Source organism: Thunnus albacares, chromosome 16, assembly GCF_914725855.1.
Source record: "Thunnus albacares chromosome 16, fThuAlb1.1, whole genome shotgun sequence".
Lineage (NCBI taxonomy): Eukaryota > Metazoa > Chordata > Actinopteri > Scombriformes > Scombridae > Thunnus > Thunnus albacares.
In genome coordinates, this window is record NC_058121.1 from 22165463 (window position 1) to 22192009 (window position 26547).

General features: G+C 41.5%; 1 protein-coding gene across 3 annotated transcripts in view; it reads left to right on the forward strand.

The window, feature by feature from the left end:
• LOC122999559 (kinesin-like protein KIF26B) overlaps nt 1-26547 on the forward strand; it is a 34064-nt gene that overhangs the window by 4353 nt on the left and 3164 nt on the right. Inside the window, exons 3-13 of one of the 3 annotated variants that reach the window (XM_044376556.1) lie at nt 1803-2294; nt 3989-4110; nt 4309-4480; nt 13417-13626; nt 14080-14173; nt 16089-16360; nt 16882-17059; nt 17261-17411; nt 18013-18172; nt 18355-21526; nt 24268-24437. In XM_044376556.1, the coding sequence (XP_044232491.1) occupies nt 1803-2294; nt 3989-4110; nt 4309-4480; nt 13417-13626; nt 14080-14173; nt 16089-16360; nt 16882-17059; nt 17261-17411; nt 18013-18172; nt 18355-21526; nt 24268-24437 (5193 nt within the window). The remainder of the gene's footprint in view (nt 1-1802; nt 2295-3988; nt 4111-4308; nt 4481-13416; nt 13627-14079; nt 14174-16088; nt 16361-16881; nt 17060-17260; nt 17412-18012; nt 18173-18354; nt 21527-24267; nt 24438-26547) is intronic. The other 2 variants (XM_044376557.1, XM_044376559.1) reach the window with 2 other exon arrangements.

Below are 26547 nucleotides of genomic sequence, written 5' to 3' on the forward strand. Positions count from 1 at the left end.
CCACTTTTAACACATTTTCTGATATTATGACAATAAAACATGTTCATGTGGGCACATGAGTCCTTACAGTCCTGCCTCTAAGAGGAATGCACACATGTACTTCCCCACATCCTTCTGTACATTTGTCACCACTAACATCCATCCAACACACCCCAATCGACAAAGTAAACCAGTGCCATTCCTGTGCGAGTGGTTTAAAATGGGCATGAATATTTCATCTCAACATCCCTGTTGTCGTCTCCACAGTCCGCTCCATTGAGGAAAGACTATTTATTTTTGTCCTCTTAAGTGGGATGGGGCGCAGCTATAGCGTCATGTTTTTAGAGAGCGACCACAGGCCAGCACAACACACACACACACACACACACACAGTGCAGGCAGGAGAGAGATCTTGTGGCCGCAGACGGTCAGTAGAAATCTGATAAGCCAGCTAGCTCCATGCAGGCTTATCGATCCGAGCCCAATTTCTCAAAAGCATCAAGGCGCTATAATGTCATCTTTTTATATGGGCTTGCAGTCTGGCTAAGATGGAAAGTCTTCACATGCTTTGAGAAACTCAGTCCAGTAGCCCATTTGGCTAGTTCAGCACATTTATTATTCTATATACTTGATATCATTTCTGTTAATGGAAAAGCAAGGCACTAAATCCTGAAAGTTAAAGTTGCAGGTGGTAGAATTTGCAGTTTGTTTTGCATATTTCATGGAATAAAGGAAAAAAAACAAAACATGCCACTGAATTTTATGTCATGAAATACATTTAGTCTGAAGGTCTTTTAGAGTTTGAATTGACTCTGTTTTACATAAGATTTAAGAGCTCCTACAGTACTCCTCTGGGGGAATATGGGTCACTGGCAATGTGCTGGCAACTTGCACGATGGATGGTGAACGGGCAGCGAGGAAGGGAGGGAGTGAGTGTGTTGGATGTTAGCAGGTGTCAAGGGCAGACCAAACAGGATGTGACACGAGAGTGTCTTTGACAGGATGAAACGTGAGGTGAAAAGCGATGATTTGATTTCATTTTGTTATATTTGACAGCGTGGGTCCAGGGATAGAACTTAAATGTCAAAAATGTTTTGTTTTTAGTTTTTTTTTAAGCTGCAAGTTGTCAAAGTTTTCTTAATTGAATTTGATCATTAGCTGCAATTTAAATAACAACTGTCTACAACACTAACCTCTATCTTTAAATCATTATGACAAAATGACAAAATGATAATGGGGAATGACTGTCCAGCCCTCATTCACAGAAAATAAAAAACATACAAATTGTTCTCTTGTTTATAGAGTGGTTTATAATGCCTAAGCTAAATAAAAATGTTTCTTTAATCATTTCTGCCTGGTGGCATGTTCTTCACCATGAATATTCATGAGATGACGTGGAGATTCGTGACACATTGCATTTATTTTAAAGGTACAGTCACTGGGTTTTTGCTTACTGCACTTATGAAGTATTAATCAATATAACTGACTCCATTATTAGTTTGCTAAGTGCTAAGATTGCTTGCAGTGTCTTCCCACAACTCAATTTTCCTATGCTCAGTGATCATTCATGAAATTCTCAAGGCTGAAATCAAACAAAACAAATTAGCTTGTTATTATGTCTTTGCTAGAAGTTTGTGCTGCATGTTTTTGCTTTTATTAGTTTTGTCTGTTTTGTGAAAATGCAGCAAATGTCAATTACAGGGAGATGTGAAATGTGCAGGAATAAATACTGTAAATGATTACTTCCAACACCTAATTGCCAGGTCAGTCCCTAGTTTGTAAATGTAAAATTATTCCTGCCACCTTTTTCTCAAATTGTGTAGGATTCAAGTGACCTGTCTGCGTTTCTTCATGAGAACCTCCGCGTTCACAGCCGGTCCACCACAGAGGCCAGGGACAGAGAAAGGGATCAGGGTGAGTGTGGAGCCTGCGGTACAAAACTGACTCAGCTGAAGCAAGAGGCCGTCCACTTGGCTCTGAGCAGGGGTCAGTCATTAGCTAACCCTCCCTTTGAACTTGGCCTCAGCGCTGGCACACTGCTGGGACAAAGTGAGACAAAACATGGTGACAGATCTCCAAGAGAAGCTGCCACGGCTGTGCACCAATCACGCAGTCGAACCCACAGCCCTCACAGCCCCCAGACGCCTCGGAGCCCCAGGACGCCTCAGAGGACCCCTCAAACCCTCAGACGCAGGGGGCCCAAGCTCGCCAACTTTGATATGGACCGCTGGGTAGAAGAGCAGCAGCAGCTGGTCTCTTCTGCCGCTAAAGCTGTGTCCAACACTGATGGTGTCACCATCTACCCTCACCGTCAGGTACCCCTAAAAGCCTTCTCTTAGCACTAAATCACACATAACACATCCTCAAGTGTGCATCCCCCTTTTTATGAGCTATATGGTTAAAGTACGTCTTTAAGGGTGCACATGTCAGCAAGCCAATGATTCATAGTGCCTAATCAGAGCCTATTTAGATCCCATGGCTGAGGACGTTGTTTAAAAGTACTTTTGCTAATGGAATGGAATTGAGTCATGAGTTACCCTTGTCATAAAAGCCAGGCAGTCAAAAAGCACTTGTGATCAATAGGAGTGGGGGGGTGGACATATTTAACAGAGCGGCTGGTGAAATATGCATTACTGTGATGGAAGACATGCCAGATCAAGCCCCACCTCCCTCAAGTCCACAATATAAAAAGGTTACAAACCTGCACAAGGAGAGTTTTAGATGTTTTTTATGTTGGTGATTAAATTTTGGCGGAATTTTTTACAAATCTGTTGAGTTCATAGGGTAAAACAAATATATTGAAAGGAAAGCATTATTGTAATTAACCTGCTGTTCCTAATTCTGTTGTCTAATCAAATTCTACAATAACAGTACAGCATATTATGCATTGGTTGTTGCAAGACTGCATAAGAAATTAGCTAGGCCAGTCCAGTATGAGAGCAGATCAATATGGGTTTGTGCGGCTGAAGCGGAATAATGTGAGAGGAGTGAAAGTAGAGAGGAGTTTGGAAAGACGAGACAAAAAGGAGGGCAGAGGGAAAATGGACAGTTGAAGAAGAGAAAGGGAAATGAAGTGTTTAAGATGGAAGGCAGGAGGAAGGACTGGAGGGAGAGGATGATATAAGGGGGAGGTGGGAAGGCGGGGGAGAGGGTGGAAAGGAACAAGAGAGAATAAAAGACCTTATGAGAGCAAATACAGAAAGAAAGCAGAGTAGCAAGAAAGTAAAGATAAAAAAAGGTAGAAGATATGCGTCAAAAAGAAGAGAGGAGGGGGTGGAGAAGTCCAATATCTATACATATTACCTTTGGTTATTCATATTAACTTTGCTCCCAGTCTCCCTTCAAACCAACTATTACTGTAGGTCTTCTACTGCACTAATTGGCAGTTCATGGTTGGACGCTATCAGGAAAAAAAAAAAGCCTGACGTTGTTATCTTGCCCTAAAAAAGCTGAGACACTGATGAGACATGGAGCTGGAGAGCGGTATATTAGAGCACTGTAATACTAAGATGTTGGCTTCCTGGCCTGCGGCAAGGCTCTGTGACTCCATTTTGGGCAGCAGCAGAGGCATGCTGAAAAGGTCATGAAGAGTCCGTGTTGCACTCACACACACAGAGACAGTTAGTACAGCTATGAATGAGTGCTAAAACACGCACCTTGGAGCTAGCAATGCGAGTGGAATTGCTTTACATAATGCTGTTTGACTGAGGGTGTGTGTGTGTGTGTGTGTGTGTGTGTCAGAGGCAGTGACAGTATGTTTACTGCATCTCTTCTTAGACAAACTCAGACAACAGTCACTATAGCCATCATAAACTATTCCTCACACTCCATATGCAGCTAGCAGTTAGTATGTTTAACCCAGTATGCTCTCAGCATGGATGCCCTACTTAGGCTCACACACCCCTTGCTCTTCCCTGGAGTAATTCCTGTGATAATAGCCCCTTTTGGAGTGGGTGCTGGAGTGCAATTACAGATTTTGATTTTTATAATGAGCTTTCTCCCCTGGCAGGCTGCAGACGCCGTCGCATTAAGCTGTGGAGACGCTGGGATTGTACAGACAAACTCCAAGATCCCTCACATCTCCAGAGTGGTGACCATCGCCAACTCTGCTGCCATGTCCTTTTTGGCCAAGTAAATCTACCTTCATCTATATAAAATCACTTACCGTTCTCTTTACAACACTTTTTCAATTATGTGTTTGCACATTTTCAAAATCAATGTCAGTTACTTATTTTTCTGGCCTTTTTTTAATCTACAACATTTCCACATTGGTTACACAGTAGGCTAAGTTTCAGTGCTGTGACATGCCACCTCCCTCCTTCCCTACAGGGCAGCTGAGAAACTCAACCTGACATCGAGGAAAAAAGGCCAGGCTTCTGATCCAGCTCCTGCTCATCTCTCCACCTGCTTCAGGGAGATTGTCCAGAAAAACCCTCCACCCGTCCCCTCCTGCCTGCTTCAAGCTGCCACCAGAACCAAAGACTCGCCCAATGTTGGCAAGGTAGACCTCCGAACATACTTGTACATGTCGCTGCAGATCACATTTGGTTTGGTTGCAATTTGGTTACAGTTCCATCTACTATTAAACTGCCCTGATTTTGATTCATATTGGATCAATGATCGGCTACATCTAGACTTAAGCATTCAGAAAAAACAAACTGATTGGTTGAAGGGAGGCGGTTCAATCACAGATCAGTATTAAAGCCCCAAAAAACTTGGTTTCAAAGTGTTAACATTAAATATTAATCAGTGAATAAACAACAATAAAAGAACAAAACATCCTTAATGTTTATTTCTTAAAGAGTTAACAGTCAAAATGCTGCTAATCTGCTTTATGGTGAAGGTCAAGGAGTCTATTCTCATATGCATCAAAATGCCACGAGTGCATATCTATACAATGAAAAACTGCCTAGCTGCTCTCCAGTCAATGTACACGCAGTATACAGTTACGCTATGACACACAGTTTTACATACATTATATATAAACAACTGAAAGAAACAGTATTTAATAAACACAACAGAGTGTAAGTGGCTGCTTGCCACTAATGGCAGACTATTGAAAAGTCTTATTGCCTGAGAATAAAATAAGCACTTTTTAAAAACATTTTTTAGGCAACAGCAGAGAGATGACAGGGTTTCACATGTTTCAAAGGTTCACAGCCAGACACAAACTAGTTCTGACAACATAAACAAAGAGCTGTACAACTGTTATCACATTTTGGATCGATTGTTGCTAAATCCTGATTGGTGCACAAAAGTAAGTGACAATACCTTTTCCAAGTGAGTCCTGCCCACTTTAAACCATTGAGAAAAGCACAGACAAAAGCAGTGTAGACAGAAATCTCTCATGTGAAATAACCAAAATTGTTTTAAATTTGGCTGAAAGCTGTGTGTTCATGTATGAACCGATTGCTCATAGTAAGTTTTTGGGGGCATTTAAATATTTTACCAGTCTGTGTTTGCAATATTTAAAGTTTGGTTGTCACTGATGGATTAACCATCAACCTTTATACACAGCCTAAAGCTGTGATCACAAAGTGATCTCATTAAAGGGGAACTGTTATTATTGATTATTTTGAGTCATATATATATATATAATGTTACAATGTTACAAAGCAGGAAATGTTGGGTTTTCATCGGCAGTAACTTAACACAACTCTGATACAGCTGCCCCTTGGCTTCTGGAAAACTGGCCAATCAGGAGGGGAGGGGGTCCTTAAAGAGACAGGAGCTAAAACTGCCTGTTAAGAGACAGAAGCTGAACTGAGGGGCTGCATAAAGGGCCAGTATAAGACAAATAAGGAGTTTTTGGAAATGTGAATCATGCAAAGCTACTCTAGTGGAGTCAAAGAATAAAAATATAGAGCTGGAAATGAGCATAATAGATCCCCTTTAACTGCCTCTCTGCTCAGTGGGATTCTTTTGGGAGGAGTGGAAGTCTGGAGGATAAGTTATCGGAAAATATCACATTGCAAAGTTTCAGTATAACCAATCATGATCTGTTCTGTTTGCCACATGACTTTTGCAAAGACCTTTAGGCTAAATGTGACTGTTGCTTACAGTGGTTGTATCACTAGTTTTTGCTGTGTTTTTGTAACAAACCTCACAGCTTCATGTGACGCTGGTATTTTGCCCAACAAATGTTTTCTTAGTTTGATCTCATTATCATCACAATTTATTATTGTAAATTTCAGATTCCAGAAATGCACCTTAACTTATCCTCCATCTTTAATCATAGCACAAGCAGTAGACTTCAGCCATTAGCTGCGCTCACAAAGGCCAGCATAGCTCTGGTTCAAAGATCAATCAATTTGAACTCTTGACCATGTGGCATAAGCACAGGACAATAATACACCACATTCCCAGTAATTGAAGAGGTATGCAACCTGTTTTTCTGCCATAACGTTTCTCATTAAGATATGTATGTACTGTATGCTCTCCAGTATACAGAGACATCCCATATAGACGGATTTAAAGATACAAAAGTTCGACAAATAGTCATTTTAGTTGACATTGTCTGCTGAGAAGAGTGTGAATGTTCTATCAGAAGAAAATTACAGTCACATGATGAACATCCTGTGTTACTTTGGTCACTTTGTATCCTATATTGCAATGGTCTGGATTGTTTGTACCATTCTCACCCACAAACACCATCTTCCAAGTGTTTTTACCACCCATACTGCGGAGTAAAGACATCACAGCCAATTTGGTGGAGATCCTATATCACCCCTCCTTTATGATACACTGTAATGCGGTGCTAATGCCTCCATCTTGTTCCTCCCCTCCCCACCCCTCACCTCCTTTGGGAGAAACCGGGGTAGATCAATATTACTGCCTGCTCTCGCCATGTCTCATAGATGGACTCTTGGGTTTAGTGTAGAGTTACAGATAAAGGCTCAGATAGACCCCGCCGCCAGCCACACCTGCTCGAGCACTCAGTTCTGTGTGCCTCTGCATGCAAGAATATATGTGTGTGAGAGCGGAGGAGGATTTTCTGTGCTTGTAAAAGGGTCTCTTGAATAATTTAACCCTCATAAATAGAGTTTGACACATGTTCAATAGGGTTAGGGAGCCACTTCTTGCATAAGGTATTGAAATTATGAGGAGGGGGAGCACCCTGGTAGCTGAATTACTACTGCACATGCCACATAACTGCAACGTCCCTGGTTTGATTCCAGCCAGTGACCTTTGTTGCATGTCGTACCCATCTCTCTTCCCTTGTTTCCTCTTGGCCAGTTCTTTATCCTCTATTCAATAAAGGCAAAAATGCCAGAAAAAAAAATTTCTAAAAAAAATATGAGGAAGGGAGGGAAAAAAAATCCTTCACAGACACTGGGAACTTATCATGTGGCAGATGGAATATGGCTTTCAGATTTTCATACTGTCAATGGACAGATGATGTCATCGTGGTGTAATGCAGTCCTGCACTGTTTCAAGAAAACCATATTCGACAGGCGCACACAGGAGTGCTCGCAATCTTATCGACCTGAATCCTGATTATGAATAATTTTAGAACCGATTTCTAACTTTAATTCAGCTTGTTCAGTCTTTTGTGAGATATATGTTGCTTTATCTTCCTGCAGAATAGCAGAATAGACAAGGTTTGTTAGATGGCTGTCAGAGTCAGGATGTAACTGAATTTAAGACTTCAAAGCCCCTTCCTGTAGAGAACTGCATTAAGAAATTAATGTCACGCCATGCAGAAATATAGCAGGAGGTATGCATCACCATGCAGTTGTAAGTGCATGTATAGTTTCTGTATCTGCACTAACTGGATCAACCCACTGCAGCCTAAAAGAAATATGTTGGCATCTCAGTCAGACATTTTTCTTCTCAACTGTCAGCCCAATAAAATTTTCATACTGTATGTGTTAACAAATTCTTTTATTGCTATGAATCAAACGGACAGATTGTCAGATGTATTAAAAGGTACTAAATTGCCTCCCTGTGTGTTCCACTTGTAAACATTCACAATAGCAAAGTACACCATCCTTAGCTCACCATCCAACGTGCTCAATCCTGATCCTTTCTGACATTTACCACTTTGTTCTGCCAAGTGTGGACTCTTGGAAGATTAGCCAGTGGGCTAAAAGAGATCCAAATAAATCAAATCAAAGGTTCCCCTTTTACAACCGAGGTTTCTTACAAGCTACGTTGCATAAAATAGTATCTCAACCTCCCACGGCTGAGCAGCAGGGGCTCAGTGCTGAAGTCAGACTTTCTTACTTCTCCTTCTGACAGCTATGTTTTATGTCAGCCTCCTGCGATAAAACCCCTGTTTTTGTAAACATAAAGGCTTAAACCACAAGTAATATATAAATAGAAATAAAAAAAAGCATTGCCACTGTCATCATAGCAGTCAGCTTTAAGCATCAAGTTTGAAGAATTTGCAGCATATATACAGATAAATTACAGAGTTTTCTCAGTCTATACGGTGTTCTCGGATATCTTGGATATTATAGTTTTTTTTGGGGACGCAAACACCGTGTTGGCTCAAACTCGCTGAATTTTATATGAGGATATTTTTAAACCGTGCTGTCCTGAAACTCATTCTTTTTTCATGAGTTTCTGTTTGTGACACATTGCTGCTGGTCTTTGTTTTGAAAAGTTAAAGTTGATGCCGTTCATTCTTACCTGAAGGGGTCACGAGCTTCTTCTGAAATCACTTATGTTGCTCTGTAAAAGCAGAAGACCTCACCGCTCGCATTCAATAAATAATGACGTTTTCTTTTCAAGGTGTCTCGGAGTACTTCAAAGTGTTTAGCCTTTTCCTGTATACTGTAAATGTATACAGTAGGGATGTACATCTCCATCACCGAGGCGGATGCGATATGCATCTGGATGCGTTGCCAACAATCTGATACATTAAAGATACATATGAAGCAACTACCAATGCGAAACGACTCACCCTATTGCGGTGCAGTGCAATTCAACACAATGCAATTCCACGCACTGCAAAAGAACGAGCACCTGCCTCTTTGCTCCTTGATGTCCAAATTTCCCTTTTGTCAAGGTGTTCGCTTTACACTTCACAGTTGTTACCTCAGATTGACTCCTCCTGTAGTTTCTGTTGTAGCTTCGAGGAGCGCTGCTTTTCTTTCCCATTTGAACATTGTATTATTGTATGCGACACAGAGACAGCTTTAACAAGGAGTAACAAACAAACCACCGCTCACTCCTGCTACGCTGGGTTTAAAAAACAAATGAACCCTCTGTGCTGAAGCTAGAAGGCAGCCTGGAGCCGTTTTCATGGAACAGACGAATGAATCAATTCAGAGGATCATATATGACGAGGGCTGTTGTGGTGAAGGAATTTCCCCTGCAATGGTTCAGGGTGGTTTAACAGCGCAGTATGCGGTCTATGTGGTATTAGAGCCTTATTTTTTTGTTGTGAAAATCAAGGTATGTTAGTCTGATTATGTGTGGGCTGAATGGAGCAGCAGTACCTGTCGAACAATGAAAACACTTTCAATCGTGTTGTGGCAGGAAACAACGTTGGTCTACCGAGCCGAGTCCCCTTAAACCTGGGAATTATGAATATAATCTGGCAGGATGCTCCTTTAGATTGTGTGGTTGGTGGAAAACTACTTTATCTCGCATGTAAAATGGCCGCCGGCTTGGCCGTGCAGTGACCCAGAAGAGTTTAAACATATAACCAAGACAAAATATTCATACAGATGTGTTTTAATTACCAAGCATCAACACGGAACCCCGGTCAGCACACCACGAGCCCAGCTCTACTACGAGGGCTGGGTGCCGTCGTGCGAGGCAGAAAGGATCCTCTGGAGCCACCAGACCAGACCAGGGAAGCCACGGAACATTTAATACACACACATGTAGAAAATGGAGAAATGTAGAAAACTGGTAGCCTCTTGGAAAAAAAGAAAAAAACATGAACATGGTGCGGTTGTGGTGTTTGTTTGCCTTCCACCGCGGTTGGCTTGTCTATAGCGCGGTATTGCAATATTACAGTTATTGCGACAGCTCTATATATGACATTAACTGACATGTGCGGCACCAAATAACAATGTCCAACAAAAGACAACTAAGTAGCTAGAAAATAACTCAGTGAAATGAATTTTTTAAAAATTGCTTTACATTACCATTAATGTTAAATTAACGTTAGCTTGATAGTTTGGATAGCTTGCCTGCTGATGCATTCCCACTGTGTGTTGTTACATTACTGTAATTAACACCATACAAGTTAAGTTTTGCTTCATGCTCTGTCAGATTTTTAAAAGGAAGGCTTTTTACATTTCCAGAGTGAGTGAAGGAATCAGGAGACAAAGAGACAGAAGCTAGGAAGATTCTCAGGATGTAACAGTGTTGAAAGAAAAACAAGGAAACGTAAAGAAGACGCAACCGATTCAAGATTCAAAGAAAAAGTTTAGGGAGGAAAGAGAAACACATGTGAAGCAGCTCAGGCACGGTTCAACAATAAGGCTTGCCCGATTGCCTGGGGAAAGTAAATATTGGGCTAATAAATCTAGCAACTCACTCGCCTGATCGGGCAAAAAAAAAAAAAGTTTCAATCATTGTTTCATAAATTATGTTCTCGTACTCTGGCACACAGCATAGCTTCCGCCCCTTTACCTTGCGAAGCAGCTGAATTCGCAAGATCACATCACAAGATCACACGAGAATCCATCTTGTCAGGCTTGTCAGGTGGTTCGGACCAATCAGCGTTGTAAATTCAGCTGCCTTGCATGGTGATAGATGGTGACAGACATATGGTTCATCCAATCACCTGCCAAGTATTTTTTTGAAAAGTGCCTGCCCTTTACCAAACAGCTTCCATAGACAACTTTTCAGATGGTTCTGTGTAACAAACCATCTGGTGCGTCAGGTTACCCTCCCCTTGCACACATCGGACTATATTGGCACGCACCGTTGGCCAAGAATTGAGTAGGTTAGTAGTGTGATGCGTGAAACAAACATCCCTCAGGATCATGTGAGCACTGTCAAATAGAGGAATCAGTGGAGCGTGGAACTTTTCACTGCCATAAATACTCTTGAGAACGAGAAACACGAAAGAGAGTGGAGAGTGGAGTGGGGGAAATTAGTCCAAAAACTGTATTTTTAGGGAGTCTATTCCATTATTTGAAGGAAACTGGGCTGATCAGAGGAACTTAGTGTTCAGTTAAATGTAGGTGAATGTTTGTTGCTTCGCATCTATGACGCTCTGCGTCCTTGTACTGTTTCATTTACATAAATAAAGATTAAAAATGACAATTAACTTTAATTGTTGTTATTTGATAACCACTAATAAATAAAGTAATTTGTATAGGAGCATATAAAAATTGACCTTTGGCAAGTAGATTTCTGACCCACTGCCCCACTGGGCGAGTGAAAAAAACATTGAACCCTGCCAGGTGTCAGGTGATGGAGAGACATAAACAAAATTCAAAGGTAAATATTTTCAAAGGCACAATCTGTTGGCAAAATGTTCAAATCCAAATGTAAACTAAAGGGCATTCCCACTAACAAAAGTCAAATTGAAACCTGCTATAAAAGGACTTAGAGATACAGATACTAACACTACACAACTCTATTAACATGATGTTTTCTGTAACTGTACCTTAACGAAATAAGTGAGACTCCAGCAAAAAAAACCCCCAAAATAACAAAATCTCTGTGTAAATATTTAAATACTTTGGAGACTTTTTTTCCATTCCTGACAAAAAGCATGTTTGGAAACAACTGAAAATGACACATCCCAGCTTTTAAACCTTGAAGATGTGCTGACTAGAGGTAGAAGTAGCAGAAAAGTACTATCAGAAAAAAATATATAGTGGGAAATAATCACAATAATCAATCATTTCTTCTCTCATTTTGGTTGGGAAAAATGTATATTAAAGAATCTTGTCATCTAATAAGGTATTTCAACCAAAATGTGTTCTGAAATACAGCAAATGGTGTTCAAGGATTTATAAATATTTTTCCACTGTGTTGCTTCGAGCTGCTAAATTAAAATAAATTCTGAAACGGCAGCCATGTGCTGCTTGCGCCTCACTTATATGGTTTCTTTTAAGATAAGACTTTATAGCTGTGTGGTTTTGTCTGTCTCTTGCACTACTTTTAAACTCTGCCTCTCTGTTATTTTTAGCTGTATTTTATAGTCTTTAAAGATTCCCCTCTTTCCATCCCACTTGTTATATGTCTTGTAATTTTTTTTTAAAATTTCTCTGTAATTATGGGATTTGAAGAGCTACATGTTATGCTCTAGATCAGAGAAATTGCATTATCTTTGTTTAGAAACAATACGTATATGCTAAATGTCTTTAAAGGAGCAGCCTTTTCGCCACTCAGGGGCTTTTATTTTTGAAAGCGAATTGTTTTATATGCTGTTCAGCCACACATTATAAACTGAGTCATTCAGACAAAAATACACGAAGCCTTGGGCTAATCCAGCCATTCATTTACCCTTACAATGACAAAACCTTGGTCCTCACAATTTATGATGAGGATGTGCCTCATCCAGCTTGCAGAGAATATTGCTTTTGGCTGTGTGATGTTTAATAGGTGCCAACAGAACACACACATACGCACACTCACACACACACACGCACACACAATAGAGAGCGAATCATGGTCCCCCTCCGGTTTTGTTGGGTGGGGGACTATGATATAATATGATGTGGTTTGTTGTCTGATTCGATGTGACATTCTGTTTGAATATGGGTTGCTATAATTCAACAGGTTATGCTGTAAATTATGTTGGTGCTCCATGTGCCCGTTTTTAACTTTGAGTACCTGCCCCTGTAAAGGTCTCTGCATGGTGCACACTTTTTTAATCGGGGGAGTTGCATTGTGAATGTTTATGCCGGTGCACCAATGCCAATTGGTGAATCTTCCCATCCCTAGTATACAGTATGTGTACAGACGTATGTGCAATATTTGTGCTCACTTCTCCTTCAGCAACCCTTTAATCTCTCAGCCCGTAGCTGCTCACTAGCTGACTGTTAGCTGGATGCACTAGCATGCTAGTAATAGGATAATATAAATATTAGCCTAGTTAGACTTTTCAGTATTTCTCAAATTTCACAGTAATCCATTCAATAGTTGTTGTACATTTCACTAAAAACAAAAACCTTGTGGTGGTGCTACAAGAGAGTCAGGGGATCACCCAAGCCAGTAGGGTTCATCCTATGGGCACCTTGAATGCCTAGACAAAAGTACACAGCAATACATCCAATAATTGTTGAGATATTTCAAAAGTGGTGGACCAACTAACCGACAAACAGACCGACATTGCCATCTCTAAAACTATGCAGTCTGTGTGGCTAAAAAGCAGCAAGTTATAATAATTGCATGAGTTTAATTTAGTCAAATTAAAAGATTTCACTGAGTATTCAACAGTTCATGCTCCACATACTGGAAATAATATTCAATATATATCAATATTCTCATTTTTTTTCCATCTCCTTTGGTGCACAGGTCAAAGTTGTGCTGAGGGTGAGTCCAACACTGTCACACGGCCAAGGCCAACCACCTGTTCTCCGAGTTGACCAGTCCAAGAAAAGAGTCACCATAATGGAACCGGTCGGCCAAAGCCAACCACACACTACGATGACACTTGGCAGGGATGGCAGAAATCCTTTGAGGACCATAAACTTTGATGCTGCCTATCTTCGAGAGTCAAGCCAGGTTTGGTTCTTCATTATGATTATTGATGAACAACCATTTTAAATATGGTTTCGAATATTTCCATGTGTGCTTGCTTGATACTGATCTATCTTGATGGTTTTACACTGACAGATGCAGCACATTGATAACGTAACATGAGTCGAGAGCATTCTACGTTTTCTCAAGTATTCAACATGCATTTTTTCCCTTCTGTACACTACACACCACCGTTGATTTGCTCTCTCTGTCTGATGACCTGAAAGCTGATAGGGCTTGGATAGCCACCACAATTACACAGTCCATCAATTATATTCAACTTTCTTCAAGCTCCGCTTACAGTATTTTGAGCCCAAGGGAATCTACAGAATCAGTATGCATCCCTCCTCTGCTTCGATTCTTTCGTTTCATTGGATGTACTCCTTCAGCGCGAGGATGAATCATAAGATGCTCGCTGTCCTTTGTTCTCCTGACCAGGCCGAGGTGTGTGCAGGCGTCTTGGCTGACGTCATCCGCTGTGTGCTCAGCGGCAGCGATGGATGTGTTCTAGGTTTGGGCTGTGCTGATGTGGGTGAGTAATCGGTCGCAGTGAGGGGCCATGGGTTAAAATCTTAAAACCAGAGTGGGACGCTTTTATCTTTTCTCAAAAGCCATCCATCCCCCTATCCTGCTGCACCTCTGTCCCACTCCTGCTATCATTCACCCTTTTTTTTATCACTTAAACTCCCTCTCCATCTTCTCTCTCCGTCCTCTTATCAATCTTGATATCCATCTCCAGCCCTCTTGTTCTTTTTCTTTCACTCTGGCTCCATTTGTCTATTTTCTTTCCTTTTTCCTTAGTAGTGACAGAAAAGTCTTGCCACTTCGACTCTCTCCTTTTTAGTCATTTATCTTTCACCTGTTACTTTGTAAATAAAAGCTTATTCATCAATAATACAGCACATATTCTTTTTTAAAAGCTTCCCATCGCTTGATAGATATTCAAGCATACCGCCCAAAAGACACAAATATTTTATTTTGCTAAAGGTCTGAGCTCAGCAGGGACTATAAACAAAATGGACTGTAATATGTTGCTATTAGAGAGATGGGACCCTGCACTTAGCGTCGCTGAAGGGGTTTAATAGATTTGCGGCAGACACACATATACACACACATACACACACACACACGAGGTAAGGACAGGGTCTCCTTGGAGCTGCTTTTTCACATGACGCCACTCTCCGTAAATCTGATTGAATTAGTTGGCCAATACAGACTACATGTGGCCCACAGCCAGGGGACATCAATCTCCTCCACAGAATACTATTCTCTCTGAATAACGGCAGGCAGCTCGGCCTTTAATTGGAGTAAACCAATTCTCTTATCCTCATTCAATTAGGGTTTGGATAAGACAAGAGAGGGTAAAACAGGACCATAACTCAAAACTAATGTGGGGCAAAAGTGCACAAGGAGGTACAGTATGGCAGGAATACATAAGAAAATCTAAATGTGTTTGTGGGTGTGTCTCTATACATCTGATCTGATCTGCCTTCATTCGTGCATTCTTGTGAGTTTATGTATTGTGTTTTGTGCAAGCCAGTGTACCTCTGTTATTATATACACTATTTATCTATATATTCATTTATCTGGGGCTGTGTATCTGTGTGCATCCATGTTTCTATATTGTCCTACAAATATGTATTCCTCTGTCACTATTCTCCCAATTTGAAATCTCTCTGCACTGTGGTCCTCGTCACCTGTAACTGTCATCTTGTCATAGATGAGTTTTACCAGGGAGATGTAATCCATGAGATGCACTATACCCTCATTTCTACCCCCCCCCCCCCCCCCCCCCCCCCCCCCAACTGTGCAGATGCCCTAATCCAATAGTAGGAGTTTCTAGTACAGTCAAAAAGACAGGGACCCTCAAGGGCTTCCCACCTGCGACCATGGCAAGCTGGAGATACCGCTAACAGGATTCAAACCCCAGATATAGCAGATATTATCATGGTGGACGGGAGCTTGCACCATCTTGCTTCCTAAAACCCAGATTATTTTCAGTCTGATGATACTTAAGGGATATTCAGTGGTGATCTTTAGATAAGCCTCTGCTAAGTACATTTTTTAAATTATGGGTGAGTTGCTTGTGTTGACTTTGAGTGTGTTAGCTGCCACTCGCCACCACCTATAAAGAGGAAGTAGAGATCTGCAAGGAGCTGTGATTGATCTCTCATGATAAGGAGCCATTATGCTTGATTGTGCTCTACCACCATTGTCTAAAACAAACTATTAAATACACAGTTTTGCACTGAAAGCGTTTTACAGAGTAACTGTACTATATTTGGCTAAAGTGGGTTTCAAACATACAGTTAACCATACAGAAATGGTGGTTCTGAAAGTGCATTTTTCTGTGTATGTGATGTCGGAGTGAAAATGTGTTTATAGGCCAGAATATACATGTATTGTTTGCATGTCCATATATCTGTGTGATGTGTTCTCTCCCTCAGGGTCTTGGTCCACCATGGTGGGGAGTGATGAGAACATCGGGAAGCTAGGGCTGATTCCCTGTGCCATCTCCTGGCTGTACAGTGCAATCGAGAGGCGGAGGGAGAAGACCTGGACAGATCTGACTGTATCAGTGTCTGCCATAGAGCTCTGCTGCGGAGAGGAGGACACGCTGAGGGATCTACTGGGGGAGGTTGTCCCCTCATTAGGCAGTATCCAGGACAGCCCAACAGCCCATATTAGACTCCAAGAGGACCCTGTCTACGGAATACAGGTAGAAGGAAAAACGGTTGATTTTGGGGACAAGATTGTTAAATGACAGGAATAATTTAGAGCATTGTTGTTTTTTAAAATACTTTCTGATTCCAGCCTGTCTGTCAGTCAGTCTCTTTCGAATCACAAGCACAAATATTTCTTTGAAGAACAAGATAAACACTAAAATCAAATACATTTTTTAAAAATTTGAGTTATTATTATTGGCAGAACAGTCAAATCAATCTTCGTAAACATAAACAAGATGCTCCTAAATCTGGAGACCAGAGAGCCAAGGCTACACTTTTTATTGCTTATGAGTGATATATTTCCTGGCTCTGCTTCACTGGCAATGCATCAAAGAGTCAATTTGGGATTTTATACAAAAATGAGTGGCATTTTTATAGCTTTGAACCAAGAAAATGCACTCATGCTCCTAGAAAAACCCTTTCCTTCCTTTGGGATCCCTCTAAGTTAGATTTATGTCAATGATTATTTAGATGGTCAACTGATTGACTTTATGACTATCTCTTTCTCTTCCAGCTTCGTAACCACAACCGGGTCAAGGCCCCCACTGCTGAGCGGGCTGCTTCTCTTCTGGATGCCGCCATTGCGGCACGTCGGCACACAGACTTCACTACGTTCTTGTCCGACAGCTCCATAATGTTCTTCACTCTCCACATCCAGCCCCCTCGTACAGAAAGCAGCACCATTGGCAAAGGTTATATTAAAATATTTAGTACCAGGGAGGATTGTCTCCTCATGAATTATTTTCCATAGCTACCCTAACCCTAAGATCACTGTTTATTCAAATCAGTTTAATATTTATCTAATAATTAATGTGTTTATTATTTGCATATTTGGAAACACACTCTCTGATACTCTCTTACACTCTCATCTCCTCTCTGATTTCCTTCCTTAGGTTCACGTGGCCCCACAAAGCTGACTATGATAGACGTCTGTAGTGGTATGAGGGGTGGTGGACACAACAACAGCAAACATAAACCTCCTCATTCTGAACTGGGCCCTGTTGTCTTGTCACTACTAAGTGGACATAAAACGATCACCAAAAAGTAAGAATTTAGTTTTAAATAGTATTAGTGTTTCAGCATTTTAGCCATTAGTGTACAGTCAACTGTAAGAGGGCACTTCACATAATAATAATAATAATTGGTGATGTAAACAGGATTATCTCAGTCTCTTGGTATCTCTTAGAGACTTGAGAAAGAAAGTTAGAAACTGAGGGAATGGAGTTTGAAATAAGTGCCCATTTAATAATCTAATAAAAGACGTAATATAGTTAAATGATGGAAAGTGCAGGATTTAGTGTTTTGGGTCTGGGAATTAGGGATTTGAAGTCTGGATTTCGGTCTCTGCTGCTTCAATATTGAGCATTCTTTTTAAAATCTGTCTCTTGCAAGTTCCCTAATTTAGTGCAATACTAAATCGCTGAAGTACCCCACTAATATCTGGACTGTGAGCTGAAGTTAATCATGAATGTTGGTCTAATAACTTGGTTTCCAAAAAATGTCTGATTATTAAACCCAATTTATAGTTTTTAGCAATGACAACTGCATCAGAATTTGGAAATTGATAGATTATGCTGTTTGGAGATTTAAATGACTGATGCATCCTTTGAGTTAATGTCTGGACATTTGCTCTATCTCTGTACAGGAGTAGTAAGTTGACTCTGCTCCTTCGAGAGTCCTTGGGTCATGTAAATTGCCACACCACAGTGATTGCTGAGGTTGCTGATTCCCTGATACACCTACAAGAAACCTTATCAACAATCCAGCTGGCTTCTCGTATCCGCAGGACACAGAAGAGGACGAAGGTACTGTACATGTCCTGCAAAATCATTTTGTTCAAAACTTGCAAACCTTGTTTATTGTATGTACTGTCTTACCATGTGATTGTTTCCCTTGCACCCCAATAATTTGTTTATTGATTGATATTTTGGATCTTAACCATAGTCCATTCCTAAAACTAACACCACAGTTTATCTTTATTCAACAGCAGTCCACCTCATGTTCTCCTTGTGGGAGGAGTTTAACTAAAGAGAAGAGAGGGCCTCAGTCTCTGTCCCTGCGGGCGTTCCACTCCACCGATGAGGTAGATGTCGACATCCGTCATTTCCGTCTGCGTGGTGAACTAGATGAACACTCAAGTAGTGACCAGTCCTGTGACACAGTCATCCAAATAGACTCAGATGGCTTAGTCCAGTCTAACGCTGCCCCAAGGTTTGCACAACCCGAATTCGTGCCCATCATACCCTCTTTGCATCCTAACAAGACTGACATGGAAGACCCAGAGTTTACCGCTCTGCTCCAAGAGCTCCTGAGAATTCCTCAGCTACAGGGAGAGAAGAAGAAAGATGAAGCTGTTCAAGGGCATATTGATGTGCTGAAAGCAGAAGTGAAGCAGCCAGAGAGGGACTGTCTTAAATGTGACACGTTTGCTGAACTTCAAGAGCGCTTGGGCTGCATCGATGGAAGTGAGATAACAATGGATGTGCTCAAGTCTTCCTCAAAAGACCCTCCTGTTAACAATGTCACAACCAAATCACAACCCCAGAAAGAAACAGGGAAACAGACAGACACTGAATCCTCAGAGGCACAACAGACGATGAATCAGGGGTTAGGCTGCAATCAGACGTCTGTTGGAGAAAAGCAGACAGATGGTACCTTCCCTGGAGACAGTTTTCAGAGAGAGGATTCAGGTCTGTATGACTGTGAGGAGTGCAGTGCAACCAGTTCCAGTGAGGAGCTGCTAAATCAAACTCTCAGCCTGAACATGACTTGTCGCTCTGAGTTGCCCAACACTGGAACTCATAAGTCAGGTGATAAACTCTCTTCTCAGGACTTTGGTGGGGATGCTCAGGGCATGGCTGCTAACAGTTCACTTGCCTTTGCACTTGAGCCAACAAGTAAACAGGAGAATCATGAAGCAGCTGATTGGTTCAAACCAGACAAAAGGACCTCACCAGTTGGCAAGAGTTCCCCCATATCTCCTTCCTCTTCCTGCTCCTCTTCAAACTCCTTGGCTAAGAGTGTTATAATTGGGGATGTCTTACCTAATCGCCCCACAGAGGACGTCAAGGAAATGAAGGCCACTATCACTGTAACTGTTCAACAACCACTGGACCTAAAAGGTCAAGATGAACTTGTCTTCTCTATGGTGGAGGAAGTGACCATCAGTGGAGCCTTAGACAGAGGGAGGACAGGTGGAAACATTATTTGTATCAGAGACAGTGCCCAGTCATCGGCACATGCTCAGGGCTCTGCCAACTCCCAACCTATCAGAATTATCAGCAATGTCAGTGAAGAATCTGCAGCTGCAGGTTCCTCTAAGACAGCCAAAAGTGATGTTGTTCAGCCTTTAGCCACAGAGGCTGGCACTGAGAAGCCCCAACATCAGTTCAGAAGGGAAAAGAGGTGCCTACCTTCATTTATAAATCCCATACTGATTAATACAGATATAGATTATGATTTGGATGGTGTGAAAGAAAAAGAAAATCCAAATGACAGTTTTACAGGAGTCAAGTCACAGTCTGAGCTCAGAGGGAATAATGCCAAATGTCCAGAAGATACAATGAGTTTTGAGAAGAAGAATGGCGCTTTTGCTTCTAAGACACATGTCAAAAAGCCTTCCAAGATATGCGACTCACCTTCAAGCCAAATTTCCTATGACTCAATGGTCTTGGAAGATTCAGCTTTCTGTGATGGAACTGCAGAAAACAAAACATGTGGAAAGAGACCAAGAAATACAGATAAGAGCCACCCTAGAGACAGGGAACATGTTTATTCCACTAACACTCCAAGGGGCTCATTGGGGGGAGAGAACATTTGCAGACATGTTGGGAATACCCCCAGGGGAGTTGGTGTTTCACCTGGTTGCCAAGAAACCGCCCTTGCTTCCTTTCAAACAGGTAGTTTACCCAGAGGCTTGCAAAATGCCAGCCACCAGGACAGCTACCATGGCGGTCACGTGGCAGACAACCACAGAGACCCAAGGGGGGTGACATCATCCACTCCATGTAGCCCAGGGGTAACTCTGGAGAGGAGGCAGGGCAGACAGTGCTCCCCCGCTAATCACATCCTCCATGCCTCCTCTTCTCTGAAATATGGAACAGAGTACAAACAGGAAGCTATTTTCCCTCCCAGAAAGGGCGTTGGATCACTGTTTGAGACCTCAAGCGTAAGCCTCAAACATGATAATATGAGCGGGAGGCTGAAGTCACCTATTGAGGACAGTGGCAGGCTTTTCAATGCCAAACTGGAGCAGCTGTCTTGCAGGACTAATTCCCTTGGGAGGACCCCAAGGGACTTCCCAACTTTGGATAGAGGCAGTAGTAACACCTCCATGAGCTCTAAGGGGAGCTCCAAGGGAAGAACTGAAGGGGCTTGTAAGGGAGGTTATAAAGGAAGTAGTGAGGGAGATTGTACCTTACCAAGGGCTAGCAGGAGCCCCAGGAAGAATCCCCGGTCTGACCATAGTCATCATTTCTTCCCTTCTGAAAACTCTCAATCTGCTAGACAAAATCATTCCAAGCTCTCTGCTGTGGGGAAACTCAAGATGGCTAGCCCCAAAGTCCGTCGGCTATCCGCCCCCAGCATCAAGAACCTCAGTCTCTCCCACAAAAGTCTGCGGCAGTCCATAAACCGAAGTGCCAGTCTTTCCCCAGATGGTAAAAATGTTGGCTTTGAGCGAACATCTTCCTTTCTTTCCTCTTCCCCTCCACGTTCTTTTCACTCTATCAGCCGGACTCCAAGCCAGAGCTCCACATGCTCATCCACAAAATCTGCCATCCAGGGGTTTGTCAGTGGCCGGATCTCCGACCTCCTTAAGGAAAGGGCCACCAGCCCCACTTCGGGAGGACTGGATCAAATGACCACACTTCCTTCGCCATACAGCCGGGTGACTGCTCCCCGTGTTCCCAGTCACATGAGTGGGCATGCCAGTGACACCACCAGTGTGTTGAGTGGCGATTTGCCACCAGCTATGGGAAAAACATCCCTGCATTTCTCTAACCGGAACAGTATGGTGAGCAGCGGCTATGACAGCATGGTGAGGGACAGTGAAGCCACAGGCAGCAGCACTTCAAACAGAGATTCAGTCAGCGACAGGAGCGGCTCTCTCCTCAGTGTGGCTTGCAGCAGCAGATCATCCCGGAGGAGAGGCAACACAGGTAAAACAGCAAGAATAATAAACCTGAAATGAATGACTTTTTGTTCTGGAAAGATCAAAACCTCTAATCGTGTCGTTGTTGTTAGGTGTTAGATTTGCAAGTCTAGTCTAAAAAGAATCTTCAGTTGGGATGCATGTTGAGCATCTTAAACATAAACTGCACTGACAATTTTAGATTGATTAATGCATTTTTTTTCCAACCCTCATCGTAACCATTGCTTTCCGTTAATTCCAGTACAATGTGACTAACATCTGAGCAAACAGCATGTCTGCTTTTATTTTTGTCAGTGTTTTATCATTAAATCGTTTTCTGAAATTGTTGAAAGGTAATGGAGGTAAGGTCAGAGACTATAAAAAACTCCTCCAATGACCCAATGTTGTGCAGACGCATTCATTAAAGGTGTTTGTGGGAAGGTAGGAAAAATAGATTCATTATTGTAATGTTTTGCTACACACCAATCCAATTAACGGTGCCAGTAAAATGATCAATCTGCTGAATCATATTTCCTTTTGAAGGGGGAAAGAAAATAACTTTAAAAGGCATTGTATGAGGATTAGCTCTAACAAATTTTGCAGAAATTTGTGTCATTTCTTCTTTAGATATGATCTTAAAACCCATAAACAACACCTCTTTAGGAATGATAGTTCCATCATCATATCTTTTGGTTTGTAATCTGACCACATAACATTTTAATGTGACATTAACAGGAGATGACACACATCTGTAGAATGCAGTCAGACCTTGTGTTCTTACTGGCATTTAAAGCCATTTTGTGCAGGTCACATCATTAATATATGAACCCAGTGATGGCACTCACTAATGGAAGTGTAAATGCAGAAAATGAAGAGTGTTGGTTGATAAATTATAAAGTTGAGTGTGTGCACACTAACAATACTTGCTAGTAAAATTAAAAACTGAGATATATTTAATAGCTTTTGTGTAAAAAAATAAAAAAAGAAGAAAAAGAAAGAAAGGATGGTGAGACAGTGATAATACTGCTAATGGAGCAATAATATGAGGAGACAAAGCTTATGCTGGATGAGCATAATTTAAAGTCCCCAAACGTAATATGTTATTAATTGGCTGATTCAATTCTGTTTGTACCTAGTTTCTCCTTGAGTATCGCCTTACGTAATTAACTCATCTACAGTCTGATGAAAGCTCTACACATATCTTTAGAACTAAAACACATTTTTAATGTATTTTGATCCCAGTGACATAAAACATAAACTATGTATCTTTTTTGGCACTGGAAAATAAAGGCAAGCCAGAAACAGTGAAATAAACCTTGTCCCCTGTGTTGAGTTATATGAATAATGTGGTAGCCTTCGCAAAGCCGACTTTGCCCTCAGGCTAACTGTGTTTTCAGTCCCTCAGAAGTGCACACAGCCGATGCTTTGAGGCCGCTTAGGGACACAAGCCTTAAGACGGTTTATCATTTATTGTTCCTGTGACTTGTGCTGCCATTGTTGCACAGTGTTTGTATTTATTAACACCAATACCAACACAGTGGCTCAAGAATACTCCGTTTGTATCATCAGCCACCTTGAGTATCCATTAGCACCAGCGCACAGCCTTATTATCTTGTAAAAATATGGCCTTAGAATTTAACAGCATAATCTTGGGCTATGTTGCTGGATGTATGTCAAATGCTGCACTTAAAATAAACAAAATTAAAATTTAAAGGGATAGTTTTCATTTTTCAAAGTGGGGTTGTATGTATTCTTGCGATACTAGACAATTGGAGATCTCTGCCTACCGAAGTCTGGAGCTTTCTAAATGCACGGTAGTTGCTTGAGCGGCGGCGAGAACGGCCGCCAACAAACCTACGCCCCTTACATTTTGTCAAGGACACGCCTTACCGGAAATGATGCTCTACCCCCCATTCTCATCCGTAGTGAACTGCATGTCATCGCCCCAATATGAAGGGTCGCCCTAAAGACTTTGGATTGGTTCTGCAATGCAGGTTTTTTTTAAACTCTCCAATTGTTTCCACCCAGTTTTAACAATGAAACCTGGGAGACTGTCCTCAGTCTCTATGAGCGAAGCATAGTCAGTATATTATGTGCAGTAGATGATGGTCCGCACCCCCACCCAACCCCTCCAGTTACGAGAAGCAGGCAGAAGTAGAGCAATGTACTGCTGTGGACGGGGTCAGCAGCAAAACATATTTTAGCCACCTAAAAAAATCAATATCAGTTTAAGTGTATGCTATATTTAGAATATTTTCACCTTACCATCAGACAGCCCTTTCCTTTGGCGCTACGTTTTCTCAACCGTAGAACCTCCGTATTCCTACGCACTGTATTACGCTGCAGGTCAACTGTTTGGGTCAGAAAGTGCTGTTGCAGCGTAACAGCATGTGTGTGAGAAAATAATGTGCCAAAGGAAAGGGCAAGGTCTGACGCCAAGGTAAATGTAAAGAGGTGGAAATATTCTAAATATAGTGCGCACTTAAACTGATATTGATTTTATTTTAGGTGGCTAAAATATGTTTTGCTGCTGGCCCTGTCCACAGCAGTACATTGCTTAGCTTCCGTACTTCTGCCTGCTTCTAAAAACTGGGGGGAGGGGTGCCAACACCCATCTACTGCAGATAATACAGTCAGTCAGATACCTTCATATCTCAACATTTTTACCGGTGTGCATGCAGTAGAAGGTTTCAGGAAAGGGAGAAGAGAAAGAAAACAGATTGAGGTACATCAACCCTTCACTGCACTTTCTGCCTCTCCCTGCTGTAGGTACTCACCAGCGTCTTCTTTCCCATGATACATCCCTCCCAATGAGACGCTCAGCTAGTGGTCTGCGATCTCGCTGGGTGGATCGCGGAATCCCAGAGGCCTACGAGATCAAGGTCTATGAGATTGACAATGTGCAGTGGATGCAGAAAAGAGCAGGTGCTGGCAAACAGGTGCTGGGTTTATTTTGAAATTTTTTAAGAGGTTAAAGGGCATTACATAAAATATGACCTTTCATCAACCTCTATTGGTAACCAGCGGGAATAGCAACATATGTAGAACACATCTCTGGCCAACCTGTTTTAGGGTCATAAAAAGCCCCTTTCATCATGTTGGCATCAGGTTTGAAAATGAGCCCAAGTCATTTTGCTATTAAAGTCGCTCTGGCCATTTGCGTTCTCAGGACTAGGGTTAGGCTCTGACAGCTGGTCCATTTTGGACCTGGTCCCCCAAAATACTTAAATCTCTTCAACCTTTAATCCCTATTTGCTCTCTTATTAACAAAGATCAATGTAGAAAACATTGCGTTTGCGTTCACATTTCAAATGATAAACGTCACAGGCAGCAGATTGTATTAGCTTTAGTTAATTAATGGCTGTAATGGCTGTTGCTAAAGGAAAATTCTGGTATTTTACAACATGGGTTGTATTCTTATAATTATGGCCATTTTGACCATGCCTCATGGTAACTTGCCACCTTTGTTGTAGAGATTCAGTAAATGCAATTCTAGCAAAAGTATACTGGGGCAAGCAGCAGCACCTACAGTTTTACAAATAAACTTAATTTTTACATGAATCCTTTCAAATGCTGGTTTCTGTGTCCGACCCAAAGTAAACACAGAATTTAGCCCCCTGGATTAGCTATTGTAGCTTACTGCATACACAGATCTACTAACTACCTACTACTGCAGGCTAACCAAACTAGCTTATGTACTTAGGCACCCACAGCATTTGGAGCATGTTCAGTAGCTTGTCAAAAACAGGTCAAATTTAAAAATCTACACCTTTTATTACAGTGTGAGATACATTCAATCAACATTTCATATTTTTTTTATTTTTACAGGGACAACACACATTAATCAACATCACAGTAAATGTGCAGTTAGCTAACAGTTAGCAAAAAGGCTGCCGCTCATCTTACTTTCAGGTTATAACTAGGGATTGTGAATACTTTCTATATTCTTCTATAATTTCTGTATTCTTTTAGTTTTAGTTACGTATATCTTGAATTACTTCTATGTTGAAAGCTAAAGCTATTTACATTTGATAAGGGATTTGGGCCATTGCCTTGCATGGCTGTTTGAATCCAGTAATTTTGCAAGTTCTGTGTGTCCCACAGCCTGTACTCTAGGTAGACAGGCTAGCATTGCTTCATTAAAAAAATCCTAGAGGCACATCTCTTACAGTGGCTTCATCTCTAATTTGGATGGCAGCAGTGGCCTTAAGGTTATATAAGTAGAAGCAGTTGCTGAAAAAGAGCGTGCTCAGTAAACTGACCCTGGTTAAGTCAAGGTTAAAAGATTCCACCTCGCATTTAGAGTTGAAATGCGTTTGAAAACAAAATCTGGTGCATGTGTTGACGTTATGGCCCCATGACGAAAGGTCTGGCCTCATGAGACTATTCCCCCGCCTCCACCAGACTTAGGCGCTGCAACTTTGATACAATTTTAATGACCACATGGGGGGAATTGGGTCAATGCTGCAGCAAAGAACAAAGGACACTGTAAGTAAAACAAATATAACACATCGTAGGTCAAAGATAATATGAAAATACACATAAGAAAAATACAAGATATAAGAAAATAGTACAAATTGAGCACATATTGAAATTTCAGCATCTTTATATTGATACTTACCTTTAATTAATTCTTCCATTTGGAGAGAAATTTAAAAAAAAACTAAAATAGTGTGCAGCTTCATATTTAAAGGTTCTCTTTTGTTTCCTTTTAAATAATGTGCATCTATTGACCTTTGCAACCGTGTCTTTGGTGTAATAAGGTTAGTATAATCAGAGAGTAATTCCATTTAGTAGCCTACAGAGCTGTTTTGATTCACTCCCCAGAGGTGCAGTCCCTGCCCTACAACCTCTAAAACTGTGTGTGTGTATGTGTGTGTGTGTGTGTGTGTGTGTGTGTGTGTGTATGGAGGAGTCAAACCAAACAATGTTACAGCCAATACACCAGATGTTATCATTTGTAATGAGAACAGTAAAGAAGTGAGTGATTGTTTAGGAGATGGGGAGTACTTTAGTCTGGAGACACCAAGTAATTGTTTTTGAGATACA